Source organism: Ursus arctos, unplaced genomic scaffold (genome assembly GCF_023065955.2).
Source record: "Ursus arctos isolate Adak ecotype North America unplaced genomic scaffold, UrsArc2.0 scaffold_5, whole genome shotgun sequence".
Taxonomy (NCBI): domain Eukaryota; kingdom Metazoa; phylum Chordata; class Mammalia; order Carnivora; family Ursidae; genus Ursus; species Ursus arctos.
In genome coordinates this window covers 9,137,950-9,161,992 of record NW_026623067.1, presented here as the reverse complement: position 1 = coordinate 9,161,992, position 24,043 = coordinate 9,137,950, and the positions used below count along the sequence as shown (strand labels likewise).

Sequence of the window (24,043 nt, the reverse complement as noted above, 5' to 3'; positions counted from 1 at the left end):
CATCTTAACCATTGTTACTCTGAACTCCGTTTCTGATAATTTGGTTATATCCATATCCATCAGGTCTGTGGCAGAGGCCACAGACTCGTTATATTTCTTTGCTGGGGGGGATTTCTCCTTCTTGTCATTATGATGAGGAGAGGTTGTGGGGATGCCCATAGCCCAAGTTATTGACCAGGACCCATGCAGTGTGCACTTGTTTTATAGGGACCTTAGGGATGTTGGCTTCCTGATTTTCAGCCTGCCTTCTGGGCTAGGGGCCTGCCAAGCTGATATTTAGGCAAACTTGTTTGGGTAGAGTTGCCCTGTCCCCTGTGAAGGGAGGTGGGGATGGGCATAATGTGAAATGGTATTTCCAGGCTTTTGTTTTCTGGTGGCTTTCCCTGGCAGTTTTCTGTGACTCCTCTGAGAGTCAGAGCAGCAGTGGCCGTATCCTAGCCTCTGTCTCAGAACAGAGAGATGGCAGTCCGCTCTCCACTGAGCTCTCCTAGCCTCTTTAAATCTGTTTCTGTCGGTGCTGCTAAAAACCCTGTAGCATCCTGGGATGCGCGCCCCATAGCCTGTGTCCCAGCCCTCACTTTCAGGGCTGGCACGTCTCTGTCCTTTGTGCTTCTAACACTGCCAGCTGCCCCCGGTTCCCAGGCACGCTCCCAAGCTCCCTGTTTCAGTATGATTAGCGTATGCTCTGGAGTGATGGTTTTCAGTCTGCTTGCACATGCACTCCCAAGCTTTTGGTTTCAGTCTAGTTTGAGTGTGTGCTCCGGAGCTCTGGTTTTCAGTTTGTACATGCACGTGCTACCGAGCACCAGGTTTTTGTCTGGTTCCAGTGAGTGCTCTGGAGCTCTGGTTTTCAGTCTGGTCACACATGTTCCCAGGCTCATGGTGTCAGTCTGCTCTCTCGCAGGTACCGGTCCGTGAGTCTGGCCCTCTCCCCAGCACAAGTGGCTACTGCTTCCTGGCGCCCGAGCATGGAGGCTCCCTCCACCTTCCGTTTATCTTCTGATATCTGTGTTCAGATTCACGGCTCCCCATTTCATACCTCAATACTCAGCACTGGAGATGTTCGTTTGTAGAGATCCAGGTGTATCTTCCTGTGTCTCAGGCTGATTCCGTGGGTTTTCAGGATGGTCTGGTAGTTATCCAGTTCGACTCGGGACCAGCTGATAAAGGCTCTCCTGCTCCTCTGCCATCTTTTCTCCTCCTTGCAGAAAGTGGTCGCTTTTCTGTTCATAGATTTTCTGCTACTCTTTTCTTCATTCTCTGGTTGCATTCACAGGTATTCAGAATGGTTTGGTAGCTCTCTCACTGAATTCCTGAGACCAGACAAACTTTAGGTCTCCTGCTCCTCCACCATCTTGGAACGCTGAACTGGAGCTCAACACCTGTTTTAGACTGGATTCCTTGCAGAAAGTGGTCGCTCTTCTGTTTATTCAGCTGCTGTTATTTTTTTCATCATTCTCCAGTTGAGTTTGTAGGTGTTCAGAATGGTCTGGTAGCTATCTAGCTGAATTCCTGGGACCAGACGAAATTTAAGCCTCCTCCTTCTCTGCCACCTTGGACTCCTCCCCCTCACTTTTACATTCTAAAATGGCATTAAACTAAGACAGAATGCTGATGAATTTTGGGCTTACCTGAAATTTTCAACTGAAAAGTTATTAGACAAACTTGTGATCATTTTTCAATTCACGTTATTAATTTAGCGAGAAAAAAACTACAACAATCAATGCTAACATTAATGAAAAAGTTCCTGAGGACTCTGATTCACTTGAGGAGATGCAAGGTCTCAGGGATTCTAATCCTGTTTACAGATTCTCAAAGGTTGATTTCTGAGCCACCAAAAAGAAATTGCTGAGAAGTACCAGATTTCTAAGGTAGCATCCCCAAAGTGTTAGTTTTTAGTGGCATAATATGATTCTAAATGATGCCAAGCTGGGGCTCAAAAGAGTGGGGTAAATGTTACATCCCCTGTACCTTGTTTTCTGTCCCTTCACATAGGAGTCCAAGATTCATGCTTCTGATCATTATCTGGTGAGTAATTATGGGTTCCAGAGTTCTTCCATAATTATTGCTCTAATTTTGCAATTTATTATTTTGAATTATATCCTCAGTGCAATTAGCAAGGCATAGCTGTTTTATACCATGTCTATTTATTTATTTATTTAAATATTTTATTTACTTATTTCTTTGACAGAGAGAGAGCACAAGCAGGCAGAGCAGAAGGCAGAAGGAGAGGGAGAAGGAGGCTCCCCACTGAGCAGAGAACATGATGCAGGGCTCAAACCCATGACCCCAGGATCATGATCTGGAATGAAGGCAGAGACTTAACTGACTGAGCCACCCAGGAGCCACAACATGTCTGTATTTAGATCTATCTATTTGAGAATAAACTTAGTTGCTATTAAGCAATATAATGCAACATATTATCTAATAGACGAATAATTGATTGTTATCAGATAGTCCAAAATGCATCCCATATTGTAAACAAAACTTATACTCAGTAAAACAGAATATCTGCTGTGCCTTTATAGTCACATTTTAGAATATAATGGACACTTTTATAACATTTTTTTCAGGGCTCCCATTGCATCCTTATTTGAAAGACTATAAATCATGGGGTTGAGCATAGGTATCAAAATGGTGGAGAAGATAGACCACGACTTTATCTTGACCCAAAATAAGGGAAGAATTTGGAACATGTACATAAAAATGTTGGCACCATAATATAAGTTGACTACTGTCAAATGAGATGAGCATGTAGAGAATGCTTTTTCAGCTCTCAGCAGAAGCTGTTTGCATATGAGGACCAGAATGAGTGTATAGGTGGCAAGGAAGACTGAGAATGGAATCAGAAACAGAATGGTGGTGCTGATCAAAACCCCAGTCTCATAGGTCAAGGTATCCTCACAAGAGAGGTGAAATACACTAGGAAGTTCACGATAGACAGATAGATTTATCTGGATCCACAAAAGGACAATCTCATGGTGTAGATAGTATGTATCCAGGCATCAGAAGTGTCACTGGTCCATAAGGTAGCAGCCACCTGCCCACAGATCTGTTCATGAGGAGTGGATAATGTAAATGTAATGTATTGTAGATGGCAACATATCCATCACAGGACATGAGGCCCAAGAGAATATACTTAGTCCCACCCATGGCAAACCCCATGAAGATCTATGTGCTACAATGAGATGTAGATATGATGTTCTTATCTAGAAGGTAATTAGTCATCACAATGGGGACAATGGCAAATGTGAAGAGGATGTCAATGAGAAAGAGCTGCCAAAGGAATAAATTACCTAGGGGTATGAAGATTGCCTCTCCCAGGATCTGCAGAATTAGGAGACTATCTCCAGTCACTGTGAAAATGAACATTATGGTGATAAGCAGAGACAAAAATCAGTTGAATTCTATTGAAGCAGACCCAGAAGAATAAACACAATGATAGCGTGGCTCTCCAAATGTTTCAGTCTTAAAATTTCTGTAGAAATAAAAGGAAAAGCATATAATATGGAAACTATTTCACTATTTGTAATGTACTTTGTTGTTCATATTACATAAAGAATTGTGGAAAAATAGTGAAACCAGTAGACCTAAATTGATCAAATCATATTTGTCTTGTTTGATTTTTGCTACTGTCACCAGTTAGACCTCAAGACCAGACCTTAATTGCTCACCCACTTGTGCCAACTGACCTTTGTCCTGTATTTTTCCTTAAGCTCTTCCTTCCAGCTTATCTTTTAACTCAGTTAAATGGATAGTGACACTTCCCCCCCCAAGCTCTAGTGGCTGCCTTTACAAGACCTCCAGTGGATTCACAATCCAGACCAGTTTGAGCATAAACCCCAATGCACACCTGTGTAGATGGAGCATGGAGCAACCTGTAAAATGAATGGCAACTTTACCTTTACCTTATTATAAAACTAAAATGTTCATCTAAGGACAAGCACAGGTCTCATTTGCATAACATACAATGTATGTATATACATGTTTCCTTAAGGTGCATGTATGGCCTTATGCCTAACTCTGCATACAATGATAAGGCTTCCTTATCTAAATATATATCATAACCCTAAATAAAAGGAACCCATTCACCCGTGCTTGCAGAGTCATGGATTTAGAAGTTATTCCCAGTGATGTCTTTACTTCCTGCAAATAAAGTTTACATTGTGCAGCAACTCACCTGGTGCAGTTTCTTTCCGTGGCTCATCAAGAAGTGAACTGATGTTGATTTGGCTGCACTACATGATGTGAAATAACTAGATGGATATTGTCACTTTTTCAACATATTTTTGTATAGTCTCCTTGAGGTTAAATTGGTTGGAAAAAAAAAGGCTGATTATTAATGGTTTACTATCACTTTTGGTGATGGATTTCTAGTGGAATACAACTAATCCAATTGATTTTGCTCCACCTCTACAAGTTCCTTTAGGTTTCAGTACTCTGATCCCTAGAACAAAACAAAGATGTGTGTAACTTTATTTAAAAAAAAAAAAGGTAAGCCATGGGACACCTGGGTGGCTCAGTCAGTTAAGTGTCTGACTCTTGATTTCAGCTCAGGTTATGATCTCAGGGTCATGAGATCATGTCCTGTGTCAGGCTCCACATTGGGCATGGAGCCTGCTTAAGATTCTCTCTGTCTCCCTCTCCCTATGCCCCTCCCCCCACTCACACACTCTTGTTCTCTCCGTAAAAAAAAAAAGTAAACATTGGTGTAGAGACACCAAATATTACAGACATAAGTATATATCAGTTCTGTGTTGAATAATGAAATTGGATTCTCCTAAAGTATTTGGTATTTTTTAGATATGTTTTGCTCTTCAGATACTTAGAGTTTTCTATAAGTAATGAGCATTTCACACATAGTTTCCCCACAAATGTTATTATTATTTCTGTGGATAATTCATATGACTTTCAAGAGTAAATGATAATGAATAATATTCATGTGGATATTTAATCCTGGTGATGAAGAAATTATGCACTGGATCCTGGGGTAAAAGATCATTTTAGAAACCCTTTGCCTGATAAAGTCTCACGTGTAGTCATGTGTACCTTCATATCAATACAGGAAAAACTATTCAAATATGCAACTACTCCTCACTTCTACTAAGTTCCAAATTCTTCAGTCTTATAAGAGCTTTATTTCAAGTAATTATCTCACTCTTTCTCTTAAAATGTATGGTGAAACGAAAATCTTATAAAACTATATATTTAAAATTATGATCAGGCAAACCACTATCTAGTTAAATTAGATTATTGTTTCTTACATAATTTTACATTACTTTGTGGTTTAATGCAGTAATCATGTATTCAATTATCTGTATATTATAAAACTCATAAAATGATGTTCTGATGTTTTAGTGGGAAGAACAATAATGGTTAGTGAAAGTTAATTACAATTCTTCTCACCTTAAAGTTACAACAATAATGTGTTCCATAATCTAAGTGTATTTTTATAAAAACATCTAACATGATACATTGGATGATCAAAATAGACAAAAGCAAAAAATCACATGATTAAATTGACTGAGCTACCCAGGTGCCCCAAGAAACTCATTTTAGACCAGAGGACACTTGCAGATTGAAAGTGAGGGTGTGGAGAAACATTTATCCTGCAAATGGATGTCAAAAGCAAGACAGAAACAAACTGAGGGTTGCTGGAATGGAGGGGGGTCACAGGGATGAGGTGGCTGGGTGATGGACATAGGGGAAGGTATATGTTGTGGTGAGTGCTGCGTATTGTGTAAGACAGATGAATCACAGACCTGTACCCAGGAAACAAATAATACATTTTATGTTAAAAAATTTAAAAAAAGACTTGCATACTGAAAACTACAAAATGCTGATAAAATAAAGATGATCTAAATAAATAGAGAGACATACTGTATTAATGGATAGGAAAACTCAGCATAATAAAGATGTCAATTCTCCACAATTGATCTATAGATGTAATGGTAAAAAAAAAAAAAATAATAGCAACACCAAATGCTCGTGAGGATGCAGAGAAAGTGGATCAAACATTGCTAGTGATAATGTAAAACAGTACAACCACTCTGAAAAACAGTTTGGCAGTGTTTTAAAAAACAAACAAACAAACAAAACCAAAAACCAAAACAAAAAGCATGGAACTACCAAATAACCTAAGAATTGTAATAATGAGCATTTGTCCCAGAAAAATGAAAATTTATGTTCACAAAAAATCTGTACATGAATTCCATAGCAACTTTATTTATAATATCCAAAAACTGAAAGAAAAAAAAAACAAAACAAAACAAAACAAAACAGCCAAAAACTGGAAACCACTCAGGAGTCCTTCAACAGATAAATGATTAAAGTATGGTACATCTGGGGGCACCGGGGTGACTCAGTCCATTAAGCATCTGCCTTCAGCTCTGGTCATGATCTCAGGGTCCTGGGATTGAGTCCTTCATCAGACTCCTTGCTCAGCAGGAAGCCTCGTTCTCCCTCTCCCTCTGTCTGCTTCTCCCCCTGCTTGTGCTCTCTTTCTCTCTGTGTGTCAAATAAATAAATAAAAATAAATCTTAAAAAATAATAAAAAATAAAGTATGATACATCCATGCTATGAATAGTACTCAACAATAAGAAAGAATAAACTGCTAATATACATAGCAACTTGAATGAATCTCCAGAGAATTATGGTAAATGAAAAAGGCCAATCTGAAAAGGTTATGCTCTCTATGATTCTACTTGTATAACATTGTGGAAATGACAAAATGAGGAAGTGGAAAACAGATTAATGATTGCCAACTTGAGGAGGAGATGGCCAATATGAAGTCTCACTCAGTGATAGACTTGTTCTGATTTTGACTGTATCAGTGGCATTATCCTCGTTGTAGTATTCTATTATAGTTTTATCATATCCATCTAGAGATATGTGCACTAAAGCAGATAAATGGGTATATGGAATTTCTTTGTATTACTTTTAAAAACTGCATGGGAATGATTTCACTAATATGTGGAAATTAAGAAACAAAACAAATGAACATAGGGGAGGCGAAAAATAAAATAAGATGAAAATTGAGAGGGAGGCCACCCATAAGAGACACTGAACTCTAAGAAACAAACTGAGGGTGGTTGGAGGGGTGGTGGTAGGGGGAAGGGATAATTGGGTGATGGGCACTAAGGAGGGCACTTGACTTAATGAGCACTGGGCATTATATGCAACTGATGAATCACTAAATTCTACATCTGAAATTAAACAAAACAAAACAAAAAAGACAAACAAAACAAACAAACAAACAAACAAACAAACAAAAAAACCAAGCCCTCCATAAGAAAATCTATGGAAAGACCACTAATACATAGAGGTTAAACAACATGCTTGTAAACAATGAATGGGTCAACCAGGAAATCAAAGAAGAAATTAAAAAATACATGGAAACAAATGACAATTTAAAAAAAATATGGTACCAAATCTGTGGGATGCAGCAAAAGTGGTCCAATGAGGTAATTATATAGCAATACTGGCCAACCTCAAGAAGCAAGAAAAATCTCAAATAAACAATCAAACCTTACACCTAAAGAAGCTAGAAAAAGAACAACAAATGCAGCCTAAAGCCAGCAGAAGGAAGAAAATAATAAAGATTACAGCAGAAATAAGTGACATAGAAACTACAAAAATGATAGAACACATCAATGAAACCAGGTTCTGGTTCTTTGAAAAAAATTAGTACAATTGATAAACCTTTAGGCACACTTATCTAAAAGAAAAGAGAAAATACCCAAGTAATGGTGGTTCAACTTTCCCTTATTAATCACTGTGATACACCACATTGTTAAAGGGAAGGAAAGAATCATATGATCATTGCAATAGATGCAGAAAAAGCATCTAACAAAGTGCAACATTCATTCATGAAACAAACATCAGCAAAGTAGTTTGAGGGAACATACCTCAATATAATAAAGGTCATATAGGAAAAACCTGCAGTTGAAAAATGAATAATCCAAATTTAAAATGAGCACAAGGCTTGAATAAACAATTTTCCAAAGAAAAGCAACAGACACATGAGAAGTTGCTCAACATCACCTATCATTGGGGAAATGCTAATCAAAACTACAATGATATATCACTCATCAGAATGACTAAAAACAACATGAGAAACAACAAATGTTGTCAAGGATGTACAGAAAGAGGTATCCTCTTATACTCTTGCTGGGAATGCAAACTGGTGTAACCACTTGGAAAAACAGTATGGGGGTTACTCAAAATTTACGAAATAGAACTACCTATAATTTAACAATTGCACTACTGGGTATTTACACAAAGTGTACAAAAATACTAATTCAAAGGATACATGAACCCTGATGTTTATAGCAGTATTATCTATGATAGCCAAATTATGGAAACAGCTCTAGTTTCCTTTCAATGATTAATGGATAAAGAAGAAATGGTATACAGTTCTAATAATTTTTGGTGGAGTCTTTAGGGTTTTCTACATAGTGAAATGGCATTTTCTTTACCAATTTGAATGCCATTTATTTTTGTTGTTGCTGTCTAATTGCTGTGGCTAAGATTTCCAGTATTATGTTGAATAAAAGTGGTGAGTGTGGACATCCTTGACTTGTTTTTGAGCTTAGGTGAAAAACACACTTTTCCCCAGTTGAATATGATGTCTGCTACGTATTTTTCATATGGCTTTTATTATGTTGAGGTATTTTCCCTTTGAGTCTACTTTGTTGAGAATTTTTTTATCATGAATGCACGCTGTCCTTTGTCAGATGCTTTTTCTGCATCTATTGAAATTATCACATAATTTAAAATCCTTTTTCTTATTGATGTGATGTATCATATTGATTGATTTGGAAACATTGTCCCATCCTTGAATCCCAGAAATAAATTGCATTTAATCATGGTGGATTTTTTTTAATAATGATTTTTTATTATATTATGTTAGTCACCATACAGTACATCCCCGGTTTCCGCTGTAAGGCTCGATGACGTGCCCTCCTTACTACCCATCACCGGTCTATCCCATTCCCCCACCCCCTCCCCTCTGAGGCCCTCAGTTTGTTTCTCATAGTCCATAGTCTCTCATGTTTCATTCCGCCTTCTGATTACCCCCCTTTCTTTATCCCTTTCTTCTCCTACCGATCTTCCTAGTTTTTATGTTCCATAGATGAGAGAAATCATATGATAGTTGTCTTTCTCTGCTTGACTTATTTCACTTAGCATTATCTCCTCCAGTGCCATCCATGTTGTAGCAAATGTTGAGAACTCGTTCTTTCTGAGAGCTGAGTAATATTCCATTGTATATATGGACCACAACTTCTTAATCCAGTCATCTGTTGAAGGGCATCTCGGCTCCTTCCACGATTTAGCTATTGTGGACATTGCTTCTATGAACATTGGGGTGCATATGGCCCTTTTCTTTACTACGTCTGTATCTTTGGGGTAAACACCCAGTAGTGCAATGGCTGGATCATAGGGTAGCTCAATTTTTAACTTTTTAAGGGACCTCCACACTGTTTCCCAGAGTGGCTGTACCAGCTTGCATTCCCACCAACAATGTAGGAGGGATCCCCTTTCTCCACATCCTCTCCAACAATTGTTGTTTCTTGCCTTGTCTATTTTTGCCATTCTAACTGGTGTAAGGTGGTATCTCAGTGTGGTTTTGATTTGAATTTCCTTGATGGCTAATGATTTTGAACATTTTTTCATGTGTCTGCTATGTGTCATTTGTATGTCTTCATTGGAAAAGTTTCTGTTCATAGCTTCTGCCCATTTTTTGATTTGTTTATTTGTTTCTTGTGTATTGAGTTTGAGAAGTTCTTTGTAGATCTTGGATACCAGTCCTTTATCTGTAGTGTCATTTGAAAATATCTTCTCCCATTCCGTGGGCTGCCTCTTAGTTTTTCTGACTGTTTCCTTGGCTGTGCAGAAACTTCTAATCTTGATGAAGTCCCATAAATTCATTTTATCTTTTGTTTATCTTGCCTTTGGAGATGTGTCATGAAAAAGGTTGCTGTGGCCGATGACGTAAAGGTTGCTGCCTATGTTCTCCTCTAGAATTTTGATGGATTCCTGTCTCACATCGAGGTCTTTCATCCATTTTGAGTTTATTTTTGTGTATGGTGTGAGATAGTGGTCAAGTTTCATTCTTTTGCATGTAGCTGTCCAATTTTCCCAGCACCATTTATTGAAGAGACTGTCTTTTTGCCACCGGATGTTTTTTCCTGCTTTATCAAAGATTAGTTGCCCAAAGAGCTGAGGGTCCATTTCTGGGCTCTCTATTCTGTTCCATTGGTCTATGTGTCTGTTTTTGTGCCAGTACCATGCTGTCTTTGTGATCACAGCTTTGTAGTACAGCTCAAAATCCGGCATTGTGATGCCCCCAGCTTTGTTTTTCCTTTTCAACAGTTCCTTGGAGATTCGGGGTCTTTTCTGGTTCCATACAAATTTAAGGACTATTTGTTCCAGTTCTTTGAAAAATGTCATCGGTATTTTGATTGGGATAGTATTGAAAGTGTAGATTGCTCTGGGTAGCATGGACATTTTAACTATGTTAATTCTTCCGATCCATGAGCATGGAATATCTTTCCATCTTTTTATGTCTTCCTCAATGTCTTTTAAGAGTGATTTATAGTTTCTAGAATAAAGGTCCTTAACGTCTCTGGTTAAGTTAATTCCAAGGTAACGTATGGTTTTTGGTGCTATTGTAAATGGGATGGATTCCCTAATTTCTCTTTCTTCATTCTCATTATTCGTGTACAGAAATGCAACTGATTTCTGAGCATTGATTTTGTATCCCGCCACATTACTGAATTGCTCTATAACTTCTAATAGTTTGGGAGTGGCTTCTTTTGGGTTTTCCATATAGAGTATCATGTCATCTGCGAAGAGAGACATTTTGACTTCTTCTTTGCCGATTTGAATACCTTTGATCCCTTTTTGTCGTCTGATTGCTGTTGCAAGGACTTCTAGTACTATGTTGAATAATAGTGGCGAGAGTGGGCATCCTTATCGAGTTCCTGATCTTAAGGGAAAGGATTCCAGCTTTTCCCCATTGAGAATAATATTTGCAGCAGGCTTTTCATAGATGGCTTTTATGAGATTGAGAAATGTACCTTCTATTCCTACACTCTGAAGGGTTTTAATCAGGAAAGGATGCTGTATTTTGTCAAATGCTTTTTCGGCATCGATTGAGAGGATCATATGGTTCCTGAGTCTTTTCTTGTTGATATGATGTATCACGCTGATTGATTTGCGAATATTGAACCATGCTTGCATCCCAGGTATGAATCCCACTTGATCGTGGTGGATAATCCTTTTAATGAACTGTTGGATTCTATTAGCAAGTATCTTGTTGAGGATTTTGGCGTCCATATTCATTAGGGAAATCAGTCTGTAATTCTCCTTTTTGAGGGGGTCTTTGCCTGGTTTGAGGATCAAGGTAATATTGGCCTCATAGAATGAGTTTGGTAGCTTTCCTTCTGTTTCTATTTTTTGAAATAGCTTTAGGAGAATAATTATTATTTCTTTTTTGAATGTTTGGTAGAATTCCCCAGGAAAACTGTCCGGGCCTGGAGTTTTGTTATTTGGAAGGTTGTTTATCACTGACTCAATTTCTTCATAATGAATTGGCCTGTTTAAGAAATCAATTTCTTCCTGTTTCAATCTTGGTAGTTTATAGGTTTCCAGGAAGGATTCCATCTCTTCCAGATTGCTTAGTTTATTGGCATATAGCTGTTGATAAAAATTTCTAATAATCCTTCCAATTTCAACGGTGTTCGTCGTGATCTCTCCTTTTTCATTCATAATTTTAATAACCCGGGTCCTTTCTCTTTTCTTTTGGATAAGTCTTGCCAGTGGTCTGTCAATTTTATTGATTCTCTCCAAGAACCAGCTTCTAGCCCTGTTAATCTGCTCTACTCTACTTCTGGTTTCTGCTTGATTGATTTCAGCTCTAATTTTGGTCAACTGCTTCCTCGTGCGTGGATTAGGCCTGTCCCTCTGTTGCTGTTCCAGCTTCCTGAGGTGAGAATATAAAAACTGCATTTTAGATTTTTCTATTCTTTTGAGTGAGGCTTGGATGGCTATGTATTTCCCCTTAGGACTTCCTTTGCATTATCCCATAGGTTTTGGACTGTTGTATTTTCATTCTCATTGGTCTCCATAAATTGTTTAATTTGATTTTTGATTTCCTGGTTTATCGAGTCATTCCTGAGCAGGATGGTTCTTAGTCTCCAAGTGTTTGAGTTTCTTCCAAATTGTTCCATGTGGTTGAGTTCCAATTTCAGAGCATTGTTGTCTGAGGATATGTAGGGGATAATTTCAATCTTTTGGTATCGGTTGAGACCTGTTTTGTGTCCCAGAACATGGTCTATTCTTGAGAATGTTCCATGGGCATTAGAATAGAATGAGTATTCTTTGGGTGGGGTGTAGTGTTCTATATATATCTAAGAGGTCCAACTCGTCGAGTATGGCATTCAAAGCCTTTGATTCTTTGCTTAGTTTTTGCCAGGGTGTTCTGTCTATTTCTGAGAGTGGAGTGTTGAAGTCCCCTACTATTAATGTATTTTTATTTATATGTCTCTTTATTCTCGTTAAGAGTTGGCTTGTGTATCTTGCTGCTCCCCTGTTGGGGGCATATATATTTATAATTGTCATATCCACTTGTTGAATACTTCCTTTAAGAATAATATAGTGCCCTTCTGCATCTCTAACTATAGTCTGTAGTTTAAAATCCAGTTTATCTGATATGAGAATTGCTACCCCAGCTTTCTTTTGAGGTCCATTTGCGTGAAAGATGGTACTCCATCCCCTTACTCTCAGTCTGAATGCATCTTTGGGTTCAAAATGAGTCTCTTGTATACAGCAAATGGATGGGTCATTTCTTTTTATCCAATCTGCAACCCTGTGGCATTTTAAGGAAGAATTTAAACCATTAATATTAAGACTGAGTACTGAGAGATATGCTTTTAATGCTGCCATGTTGTCAGTAAAGTCTTTGTTTGTATTGGCTGTGACTTTCTGTTCTGTATCACTCCTGGGGCCTTTTTACTTTTATAGAACCCCCCGTAATACCTCCTGTAGGGCTGGATTCGTGGTTATGAAATTGGTTAGTGACTGTTGATTCTGAAATGTCTTTATTTCTCCATCAATTCTGAATGACAGCCTTGCTTGATAAAGGATCCTTGGCTGCATGTTTTTCTCTGAAAGAGCTTTAAAAATGCTCCCCCAACCCTTTCTCTCATTCCAGGTCTGTGTAGACAGGTCTGATGTAATTCTGATGCCTTTGCCTTGGTTCTTGAGAAATTTCTTTGCCCTGGCCGCTTTCAATACTGTATCCTTGGATCTAATATTTGCGAATTGCGCTATGACGTGACGTGGCGTAGGTTTGTCGTGGTTGAGCTTGGGAGGGGTCCTCTCTGCCTCTTGGACACGAATGTTTGTTTCCCTTGCTAGATTAAGAAAGTTTTCAGCTACAATTTGTTCAAATATCTCTTCTAGACCTCTGTTTTTCTCCACCCCCTCAGGGATGCCGATGATTCCAACATTGGATCGTTTCGTTGAGTCAGTAATCTCCCGTAGCCAACATTCGTGGTTGTGGATTTTTTTAAGACCATCTTCTATTTTCATTTTTTCCTCTATTAACCCATTCTCCAATTCACTAACCCTTTCCTCTGCTTCAGTGACCCTGGCCGTCAGAGCCTCTAGTTTTGCCTGCATTTGGCTCATAGAATTTTTAATTTCTGTCAAATTCGCTCTCATTTCCGCCCTTAGGGATTCTATATTCTCAGTAACATTTTCCTTAACACTTTTTTTCAAGTCTACTCATCATCTTGACCATTGTTACTCTGAATTCCATTTCTGATAATTTGGTTACATCCATATCCGTTACTTCTGTGGCAGAGGCCACAGACTCACTGTCTTTTCTTTGCTGGGTGGGGGGGCTTCTCCTTCTTGTCATTCTGATGAGGAGAGGTTGCGGGGTTGTCCAGAGCCCAAATTATTGACTGGGTCCCAGGCCGTGCCCCTTGTTTTATAGGGATCTTAGAGATGTGGGCTTCTTCTTTAAAGATTTTATTTATTTACTTATCTGAGAGAGGGAGACAGACAGTCAGCAAGAACGGAACAGAAGCAGGGGAGTGAGAGAGGAAGAAGCAGGCTCCCAGTGGAAGAGCCCGATGAGGGACTCCTTTCCAGAATGCTGGGATCACGCCCTAAGCCAGAGACAGGCGCTCAATGACTGCGCCACCCAGGCGCCTCGGGTTGTGGGCTTCTTGATTTTTCAGCCTGCCTTCTGTGTTCTGGGGGAGGGGTCTGCCGCGCCGATACTCAGGCAACCCTGTTTGGTTAGGGTCTCCGTGTCCCCTGCGAGGGGGGATGGGGATGGGCACTCTCTGAGCCGGTATTTCCAGGCTTTTGTTCTCTGGCGGCTTTCCCTGGCGGTTGGCTATGCCTCTTCTGAGAGTCAGAGCAGCAGAGGCTGCATTGTCACAGAACAGAGGGATTGCGGCCTGTTCTCCACTGATGTTCTGGCCACTTTAACTCTGTTACTGTTGGTGCTGCTCAACCCTGCAGCGTCCAGGGATGTGCGCACCAACCCGTCGTCCCTGCCCTCACTTCCAGGGCTGGCGCGTCTCTGTCCCTTGTGTTTCTAATGCCGCCAGCCACTGGCTGCCCCGCACGCTCCTGGGTCTCCTGGTCTCAGTCTATGCCCGGTGAGCACACCTCGATTCCGGAGTTTCGTGAGAAGCCTGGTGGCGCGCGCTCCCGGTTCAGGGTCTCAGTCTGCTGTTTCGCGGGTGCCGACCGCGAGTCCGCCCGCTCCCCCGTGCAGGTGGCCCGCCAGCCGCCAGCCGCCCCGCGTGCGCTCTGGGAGCTCCCGGTCTCAGTCTGGATCCCCTGAGCACACCGGGATTCCGGTGTTCCGGGAGATGCCTGGTGGCGTGCGTTCACGGCTCACGGGTCTCAGTCCGCTCTCTCGCGGGTGCCCTCCGTGAGTCCACCCGCTCCCCCGTGCAGGTGGCTGCTGCTTCCTGGCGCCCAAACGCGGCGGCTCCCTCCCCCTTCCGTTTATCTTCCGATATCTGTGCACGGTTTACAGCTCCCCTCTTGGTACCTCAATACTCACCGCTGGAGATGTTCATTTGTAGAGATCCAGATGTATCTTCCTGCGTCTCAGGCTGATTCCGTGGTTATTTAGGCTGGTCTGTTACCTATCCAGCTCGACTCAGGGGACCGGCTGAAAAAGGGGTCCCCTACTCCTCCGCCATCTTAACTCCCCTCGGGCCATGGTGGATGTTTTTTTAAAATATATTGTTGGACTCTGTTTGCTAGTATTTTGTTGAGGATTTTTGCATCTATGTTCATCAGCAATATGGTCCTGTAGTTATATGTTTCTTTGGCATTTTTATCTGGATTTGGTATCAGATAATATTGTCCTCATATAATTAATTTGGAAATATTTCCTCTTCTCTTTTTTGAAATACTTTGAGAAAGATAGGTATTAACCCTTCTTTAAATGTTTGGTAAAATTTGTTGGTGAGGCCATCTGGTTCTGTAATTTTGTTTGTTGAGAGTTTTTAGAGTAGTGATCCAATCTCATTGCTGGTAATCAGCCTATTCATTTTCTTTCTTTTTTTCCAGTTTTTAATTTAGTAGTTTGTGTTTTTCTAGGAATTTATCCATTCCTTGTAGGTTATCCAATTTGGTGCCAAATAATTTTTCACCATATTGTCTTACAGTTGTTTGTATTTCCATGATGTCGGTTGCTATTTCTTTTCTCTCATTTGTGCTTTTGTTTGAGTCTTCTCTTATTTTGTTTGTTTTTATTTTATTGTTGAGTGTGACTACTTTATTGTAGAATCTGATTGTTTATCAATTCTGTTATTCTATTAAAAGGAACCAACATCTGGTTTCACTGATCTCTGCTATGTTTCTTATATATGTTTCTTATATAATTTCTGCTCTAATCTTTATTATTTACTTTCTTCTGCTATTTTCCTTTATCTTTTTCTTTTTTTAAAAAAATTCATTTAGATGTAAGGTTATGTTGTTTATTTGGGCTTTCTCTTGTTTCTTGAGGTAGTCCTGTATTGCAATAAACTTCCATTTTAGAACAACTTTGGCTGCATCCCGAAATTTTGGACCATTTTATTTTCATTTCTATTGGTTTCCATGTATTTTTTTATTTCTTCTTGATTTCATGGTTGACCCATTCATTGTGTAGTAGCATGTTATTCAACTTCCATGTATTTGTGCTCTTTTCATATTTTTTATTATGGTTTATTTCCAACTTCATACCATTATGGTCAGAAAATATACATGGTATGACTCCGATTTTTTTTTTTAAAAATTGGGACTTGTTTTATGGTCTAATATATGATCTACTCTGGATAATGTTCCATGTGTGCTTGAAAAGAATGTATATTCTGTTTTAGAATTGAATCTTTTGAATATATCTGTTAAATTCATCTGGTTCAGTGTATCATTCAAATGCACTTTTTCCTTGTTTATTTCCCGTTTAGATGTTCTGTCCATTGATGTAAGTGGGATGTTAAAGTCCCCTACTATTATTGTATTACTATTGATTAGTTTCTTTATGTTTGCTATTATTTTTAATATATTTTGGTGCTACTGTACTAGCTGCATAGTTATTTACTATTATTATACTTTCTTGATGGATTTTATCTTTTATTATTATGTAGTATTCTTCTTTGTTCCTGTTGCAATCTTTGTTTTAAAGTCTATTTTGTCTAAGTATTGCTACTACAGCTTTCTTTGGTCATCCATTTACATGATTAATGTTTCTCTATCCCCTCATTCTCATTCTGCAAATGCCTTTAGGTCTGAATTGATTCTCTTGTAGTCAGTATATAGGCTGGTGCTATGTTTATTTTTTGTTTGTTTGTTTTGGTACTTTTTTCCTTATAGATTCTGACACCTTGCATTTTTTATTGGAATATTTAGCCCATGTATATTCAAAGTAATTTTTGATAGTTTGATTTTATTTATTACCATTTTGTTACCTTTTTTTTTTTTTTTTTTTTAGTTTTTCTCTGATCCTTTATCTTGTTTTCTTTTTTGGTTTGCTGAATTTCTTTAGTAATGTTTCAGTTTTCTTTCTCTTTATAGTTCACATATCTATTGCTGGCTTTTGATTTGTGGTTACCATTGGTTATGTATATAACATCTCAGGTATAAAGGACACTATATGAATTTGATGGTCACTTATATTTGAATCCATTCTTTACTCCTCTTCCCCAACCATATTTTGTGTATATGGTGTCATAATTTAAAAGATTTTATTTTGTGAATCCCTTGAATTATTTTGACAGACATACTTATTTTTACTGCATTTATGTTTCCTGCTTTTCATACTTTTACTTTGATTTATCCTTTCCACTCAAAGTGTCCCCTTTAACCTTCCTTCTAGGGTTCACATAGTTGTCATGATTCTTTTAGTTTTTGTTTGTCCGAGAAACTCTCTCTCTCTCTTTATATTCTCAAATATAGCCTTGCTGGGTAGATTTTTCTTTGCTGCAGATTTTTCCCTTTCAACTCTGTGAACTTATCATGCCACTCTCCTCTGGCCTGCAAGGTTGTTGGTAAAAAATCCTCTGATGTCTTATAGGCTTTTCCTTATATTGACTGTCTTCTTTTCTCTTGCTGATTTTATTTTTTTCTTTATTTCTCATTTTTGCCATTTTAATTACTAAATGTCTTGGTTAGACCTCCTTAGAATGATTTTGTTGGGAGATTTCTGCTCCTCCTGGATATGAACATCTGTCCTATTCCTCAGATTAGAGATTTTCAGCTATTATTGTTTCAAATAAATTTTCTGCACACTTTTCTTTCTTTCTTCTGAGATCCTTATAATGTGAATGTTATTATGCTTGATGGAGTAAATGACTGTCCTTACTCTATTCCCATTTGCATAATCCAATTCTTATTAATTACTGATCTTGATTACTTTTAATTATTCCATCTTCCATGTCATTCGTTCCTCTGCTTACTCTAGCCTGCTATTTATTCCATCACATGTATTTTTAATTTCAATAATTTTGTACTTCGTCCCTGATTGGTTGTCTTTTATATCTGTTTTAAGGTCTCACCAATGCCCTCCACTCTTCTCAAGTCCTGAGAGAACTTTATTATCATTACTTTAAATTCTCTATCAGGGATCGTAAAAAAGACAGTGGAGGAGTAGGAGTCCTTTTTTCAGCTAGTCCCCTGAATCAAGCTGGATATATACCAGATCATCCTGAACACCCACAAAATCAGCCCCAGACTTAGGTAGATACATCTGGATCTCTACAAATGAACATCTCCGGTGCTGAGTAATGAGGTAAGGAGTGGGAGCCATGAATCTGTGCATAGATACAGGCAGATAAACAGAAAGGAGAGGGAGCTGCTGTGCTTGGGTGCCAGGAAGAGGTAGCCACCTGCACTAGGGAGTGGGCCAGACTTGCGGACTGGTAAACACCAAGAAAGCAGACTGAGACTGGGAGCTCGGGAGCACATGCATGACCAGACTGAAAACCAGAGCTCCAGAGTGCACGCAAACCACACTGAAATGAGGAGCTCAGGAGGGCATGCGAGAAACGAGGGCGGCTGGTGTTGTTAGAAGCACAAAGGAGAGAGAGGTGCAGCCCTGGGAGCGAGGACTGGGAGAGTGGCTGTGGGGCACACAACCAGGGACACTGTGGGGTTTTTAGCAGCACCAACAGAAACAGAGTAAAATTGGCTGGGAGAGCTCAGTGGAGAGCAGACAGTGATCTTTCTGTTCTGAGACAGAGGCTACGATATGGCCACTATGGCTCTGACTCTCAGAAGAGTCACAGAAAACTGCCAGGGAAAGCTGCCAGAGAACAAAAGCCTGGAAATACCACTTTGTATTGTGCCCATTCCCTGCCCCCACATGGAACAAAGCAACTCTATCCAAACAGGGTTGCCTGAGTATCAGTGTGGCAGGCCCCTCCCCCAGAAGGCAGGCTGAAAAATCAAGAAGCCCACATCCCTAACGTCCCTATAAAACAAGTGCACACTGCCTGGGTCCTGGTCAATAATTTCAGCACTGTACATCCCCACAACTGCTCCTCATCAGAATGACAAGAAGGAATCCCCAACAAAGAAAAGAAACAGAGACTGTGGCCTCTACCACAAAACTAATGGATATGGATATAACCAAATTGTCAGAAATGCAGTTCAGAGTAACAATGGCCAAGTCACATATTTTCAACAATCCACAATTTGATATGTTGATGACAACTTAGTAAAAGATCCAAAGTAAGATGGGTGGTCAGAATAGATATAAAACAGGACCCATCAATATGCTGTCTACGAGAGCCCTAAGGAAACCTGCAGATCTAATATAAGGTGTTGGAAATGCATTTATCATACAAATGGCCATCAAAAGAAAGCCAGGGGCACCCAGCTGGCTCAGTCAGTAAAACATCTGACTTTGGTTTAGGACACGGTCTCAGGATCCTGGGATCTAGTCCTGCATCAAGCTCCCTGCTCAACAGGGAGTCTGCTTATCACTCTCCCTCTGCCTCTCCCCATGTTGATGCTCTCTCTCTTTCAAATAAATAAATAAATAAATAAATAAATAAATAAAATCTTTAAAAATTATTAATTTTTTTAAAAAGAAGAAAAAGAAAGAAAGAAAGCCAGGGTAACAAACTAGATTTTTTTTTAAAGGGGGACAGAGCTTGAACTCATGACTAGGATATCAAGTCCCGAAGTGAGATAACCATCAGATGCTTAACCAATTGAGCCACCCAAAACAAGTTCAGACAAATTATATTTTAAACCAGAGTGTAACAAGAGACAAAGAAGGGCACTCTATCATAATAAAAGTGTCTATCTGACAAGAAGATCTAACAATTTTAAATATTTATGTGCCCAACTTGGGAGAACCCAGGTACATAAAATAATTAAAAACAAACATGAAGGAACTCATTGATAATAATAGAATAATAGTAGAGGACTTTAACCCTCACTTACAACAATGGACAGGTCATTTAAGAAGAAAATCAAAAATAAAACAATGGCTTTGAATGACAAACTGGAGTAGATGGACATACCAGAAATATTCAAAACACCACAATATAAATCACCAGAATAAATATTCTTTGTGAGTGTACATGGGATATTCTCCAGAATAGATCACATAATAGGTCACAAATCAGGCTTCAATAAACACAAAAATATTTAGATCATACCATGCATATTTTCTGACCACAAGACTATGAAACTTGAAGTCAAGCACAAGAAAACTTTTGGAAAGACTACCAGTACAAGGAAATTAAACAACATGCTAAAAAAGAATGAATGTGTCAACCAGAAAACTAAAGAAATTTTTAAAAAATACATGGAAACAAATGAAAATGAAAACACAATAGTCCCAGAATTTGGGGATGAGTAAAAATGATCCTAATAGGGAAATACATAGCAATATAGTCCTACCACAAGAAACAAGAAAAATCTCCAATAAACAACACAACTTTACACCTAAAGGAACAACAAAGGCTAAAGCCATCAGAAGAAGGAAAATAATAAGATTACAGAAGAGATAAATGATACAGAAACTAAAATTAATAATAATAATAAAGTAAAAAAATAAAACCAAAACAAACAAATAAAAAAAAGCCAAACTTACACCCAGTAGAACAGATCAATGAAACCAAGAGCTGGTTCTTTAAAGTAATTAATAAAATTGATAAACCCCTACCAGACATTTTTTAAAAGATTTTATTTATTTATTTGACAGAGAGAGAGAGAGAGAAGAGAGAGAAGGCACGCAAGCAGAAAGAGATGTTGGTTCCTGGTGAAACAGGAGCCCGATGTGGGACTCGATCCCAGGACCCTGGGATCATGACCCAAGCTGAAGGCAGACACTTAAGTGACTGAGCCACCTGGGCATCCCACCCCCTACCAGACTTACTAAAAAGAAAAGAGAAAGGGCCCAAATCAATTAAACGACAAATGAGAGAGGAGAAATCAAAACCAACACCACAGAAATACAAATAATTACAAGAGAATATTATGAAAATTTATGTGTCAAATAATTGGACAATCTGGGAGAATTGGATAAATCCTTTGACACATATAAATTACCAAAACCAAAGCAGGAAGAAATAGGAAACTTGAATAGACAAATAACCAACAAAGAAATTGAATCAGCAATCAAAAATCTTGCAAGAAACAAAAGTCTAGGGCCACGTGGCTTCATAGGTGAATTCTACCAAAAACTTAAATAGTTAATACTTATCTTTCCCAAACTACACCAAAAAATAGAAGTGGAAGGAAAACTTCAAAATTCATTCTGTGTGACTAGCATTACCCTGATTCCAAAACTAGAGAAAGCCCAAAATATGGAAAGAGCCCAAATGTCCATTGACAGATGAATGGATAAAGAAAATATAGTCTATATATACAATGGAATATTACTCAGCCATCAAAAAGAATGAAATCTTGCCATTTGCAACAACGTGGATGGAACTAGAGGGCATTATGCTAAGCAAAATTAGTCAGTCAGAGAAAGACAAATATATATGATTTCACTCATACGTGGAATTTAATTAACAAAACAGATGAACATATAGGAAAGGAAGGAAAAATAAAATAAGATGAAAATTGAGAGGGAAACAAACCATAAGAGATGCTGAACTCTAAGAAACAAAATAAGGGTTGCTGGAGGGGAATTGGGTACAGGAAAGGGATAATTGGGTGATGGGCATTAAAGAGGGCACTTGTAAAAAGCACTGGGTTTTATATGCACTGCTGAATCACTACATTCTACCTCTGAAACTAATAAAAAAATTATCAACAAAATACTAGCGAATAAAATTTGGCAATACATTAAAACAATCATTCACCAATAGCCAAATTATGGAGCCCTAATGTCCATCAACACATTCATGAATAAAGAACTTATAGTGTGTGTGTGTGTGTGTGTGTGTGTATGCCATAAATTTTATGAAATCTCGCAAATTGCGATGAACTGAATGAAGGTATAGAGTATTATGCTAAGCCAAAAAAGTCAGTTAGAGAAAGACAAATACCATATGATTTCACCATATGTGGAATGTAAGAAAAAAACAGATGAACATAGCAGTTAAAAAGAGAGAGAGAGAGATCGAGGGATTGAGAGATAGAGAGTGAGAGAAAGAGGGGGGCAAACCAGGAAACAGACACTTAACTTTACAGAATAAACTGATGGTTACTTGAGGGGAGGTGGGTGAGGGATGGATTAAATAGGTAATGGGGATTAAGGAGGGCATATGTTCTGATGAATACTGGATGATACATACAAATTTTGAATCACTAAATTCTATATCTGACATTAGTATTACACTGTATGTTAACTAACAGGTTTAATAAAAAATTGAAAAAAATGTTTAAAATAATATAAAATAATGATTATACATGAAAAAAACCCAAAATATACAGTTTTGTCTGCATTTCAAAGTTTAATAGTACCAGTTATAGATATAAGGCGTATATAAATTTTCTCTAGGAAACCTGACATAATCGGTTTTGTACAAGCTTGAAATTTGGGGCAAATTAATGTAATCTTAGTCATTATTTAAGGCAGCACGTTGACCCATACACTTTCTCAGTGCTCCCTTGACTTCACTATTCCTCAGACTGTAGATAATGGGGTTCAACACTGGGGTGAAGATAGTATAAAAGGCTGATACTACTTTATCATGGTTTGCTGACCTATACGATTTGGGTCTCATGTAGATAAAAATAGCAGCTCCATAAAAGAGTCCCACCACACAGAGATGTGAGGAGCAGGTGGTAAAAGCCTTCTTGCGGGCTTCTCTAGAATGCATCTGGAGAACTGCTGCAAGGATGAGACTATAGGAAATCAGGATGAGAGAAATTGGGACCAGGAGCATTAATACACAGCAAATGTACATCACATACTCAAAAACAACTGTGTCAGCACAAGCCAAACGCACCAGAGTAGGGGCCTCACAGAAGAAATGATCGATCTCATGTGCACCACAGAATGGAAAACCCAGGGTAGCAGCTGCCTGCATGATCCCATCAGCTGCCCCCAGGAACCAAGACCCCATAGTCATTCTCAGGCATAATTGCCAGCTCATGAGAATGGGGTATCTCAGTGGGTGGCACACAGCCACATAGCGGTCATAGGACATGGCTGCTAAGAGGAAGCACTCACCACCTGCCAAAGTGAGGAGGAACAAAATCTGTAACCCACAGCCAGCACGGGAGATAGACTTCTTGCCCATCAAGTAGTCAGCTGCCATTTTGGGCACAACGGTACAGACCAGCATCATGTCCATGAGGGAGAGTTGGCTCAGTAGGAAGTACATGGGTGTGTGGAGCTGGGCATCCTGGTGAATCAGGAAAATCATGAGGGCATTGCCTACTAGAGAGGTGAAGGCAATCGTCAGAACCATCACAAAGAGAAATAGGTGGGCTCCTGTGTGATTAAAGAGTCCTAGGAGAATGAAATCTGAGGTGGTGTTCCAGATGTTCATGATTTCAAACAGGAGTGATGCTGCAAATGAAGAAACAGATGACAGAGCTTTCATCATTTATAATGCTCTATTTCAAATACATTTTTCATTAAAAGTATTTGTGTGAAAATGTTGAAGCTATTCTAAATCTTTCACCTGTGATTTCCAAAGACTTTTTAATTTGGACATGTTAGTTTTGTCTTTTTAAAAATTTTTCATTATAAACAATTCTCAGGTTTAGTTGGTGCTATTGGTGTGATGAATAAAATTTTTTGATAAGTAGAAGCTGATTGTAAGCATGTATTTGTGCTACCTGATACCAAGGTAATAGAGAAGAAGTAAAATATCCACTTTGTCAATTATATTTGTGTGTGCTTTTATCATGCATAATCAACATTCTTAGCAGCTGAATAAATCAATGTGTTCAGCAATATAAAAGCTAGGTACTTGTTAATGAGGGCTATACATATCTAAGATACCACAATTTATTGAAACTTAGCTAAATCAGATAATTTTTCCTGATATTGATTAATCTGGGAAAGCATTTTTACTTTCCAGAAATGTTATATTTTCATGTGTA

At 38.6% G+C, this 24,043-nt stretch overlaps 1 protein-coding gene across 1 annotated transcript; it reads right to left on the bottom strand.

The window, feature by feature from the left end:
• Positions 1–22,545: 22,545 nt before the first annotated feature.
• LOC113261432 (olfactory receptor 2T8-like) lies at positions 22,546–23,541 on the bottom strand. The gene has a single exon (XM_026507557.2). It carries the CDS (start codon positions 23,539–23,541, stop codon positions 22,546–22,548), a length of 996 nt encoding a protein of 331 aa, XP_026363342.2.
• Between the last annotated feature and the right edge of the window lie 502 nt (positions 23,542–24,043).

Excerpts from the sequence above, each read along its gene's own strand:
- LOC113261432 (XM_026507557.2), bottom strand. The coding sequence starts at position 23,541 with ATGATGAAAGCTCTGTCATCTGTTTCTTCATTTGCAGCATCACTCCTG.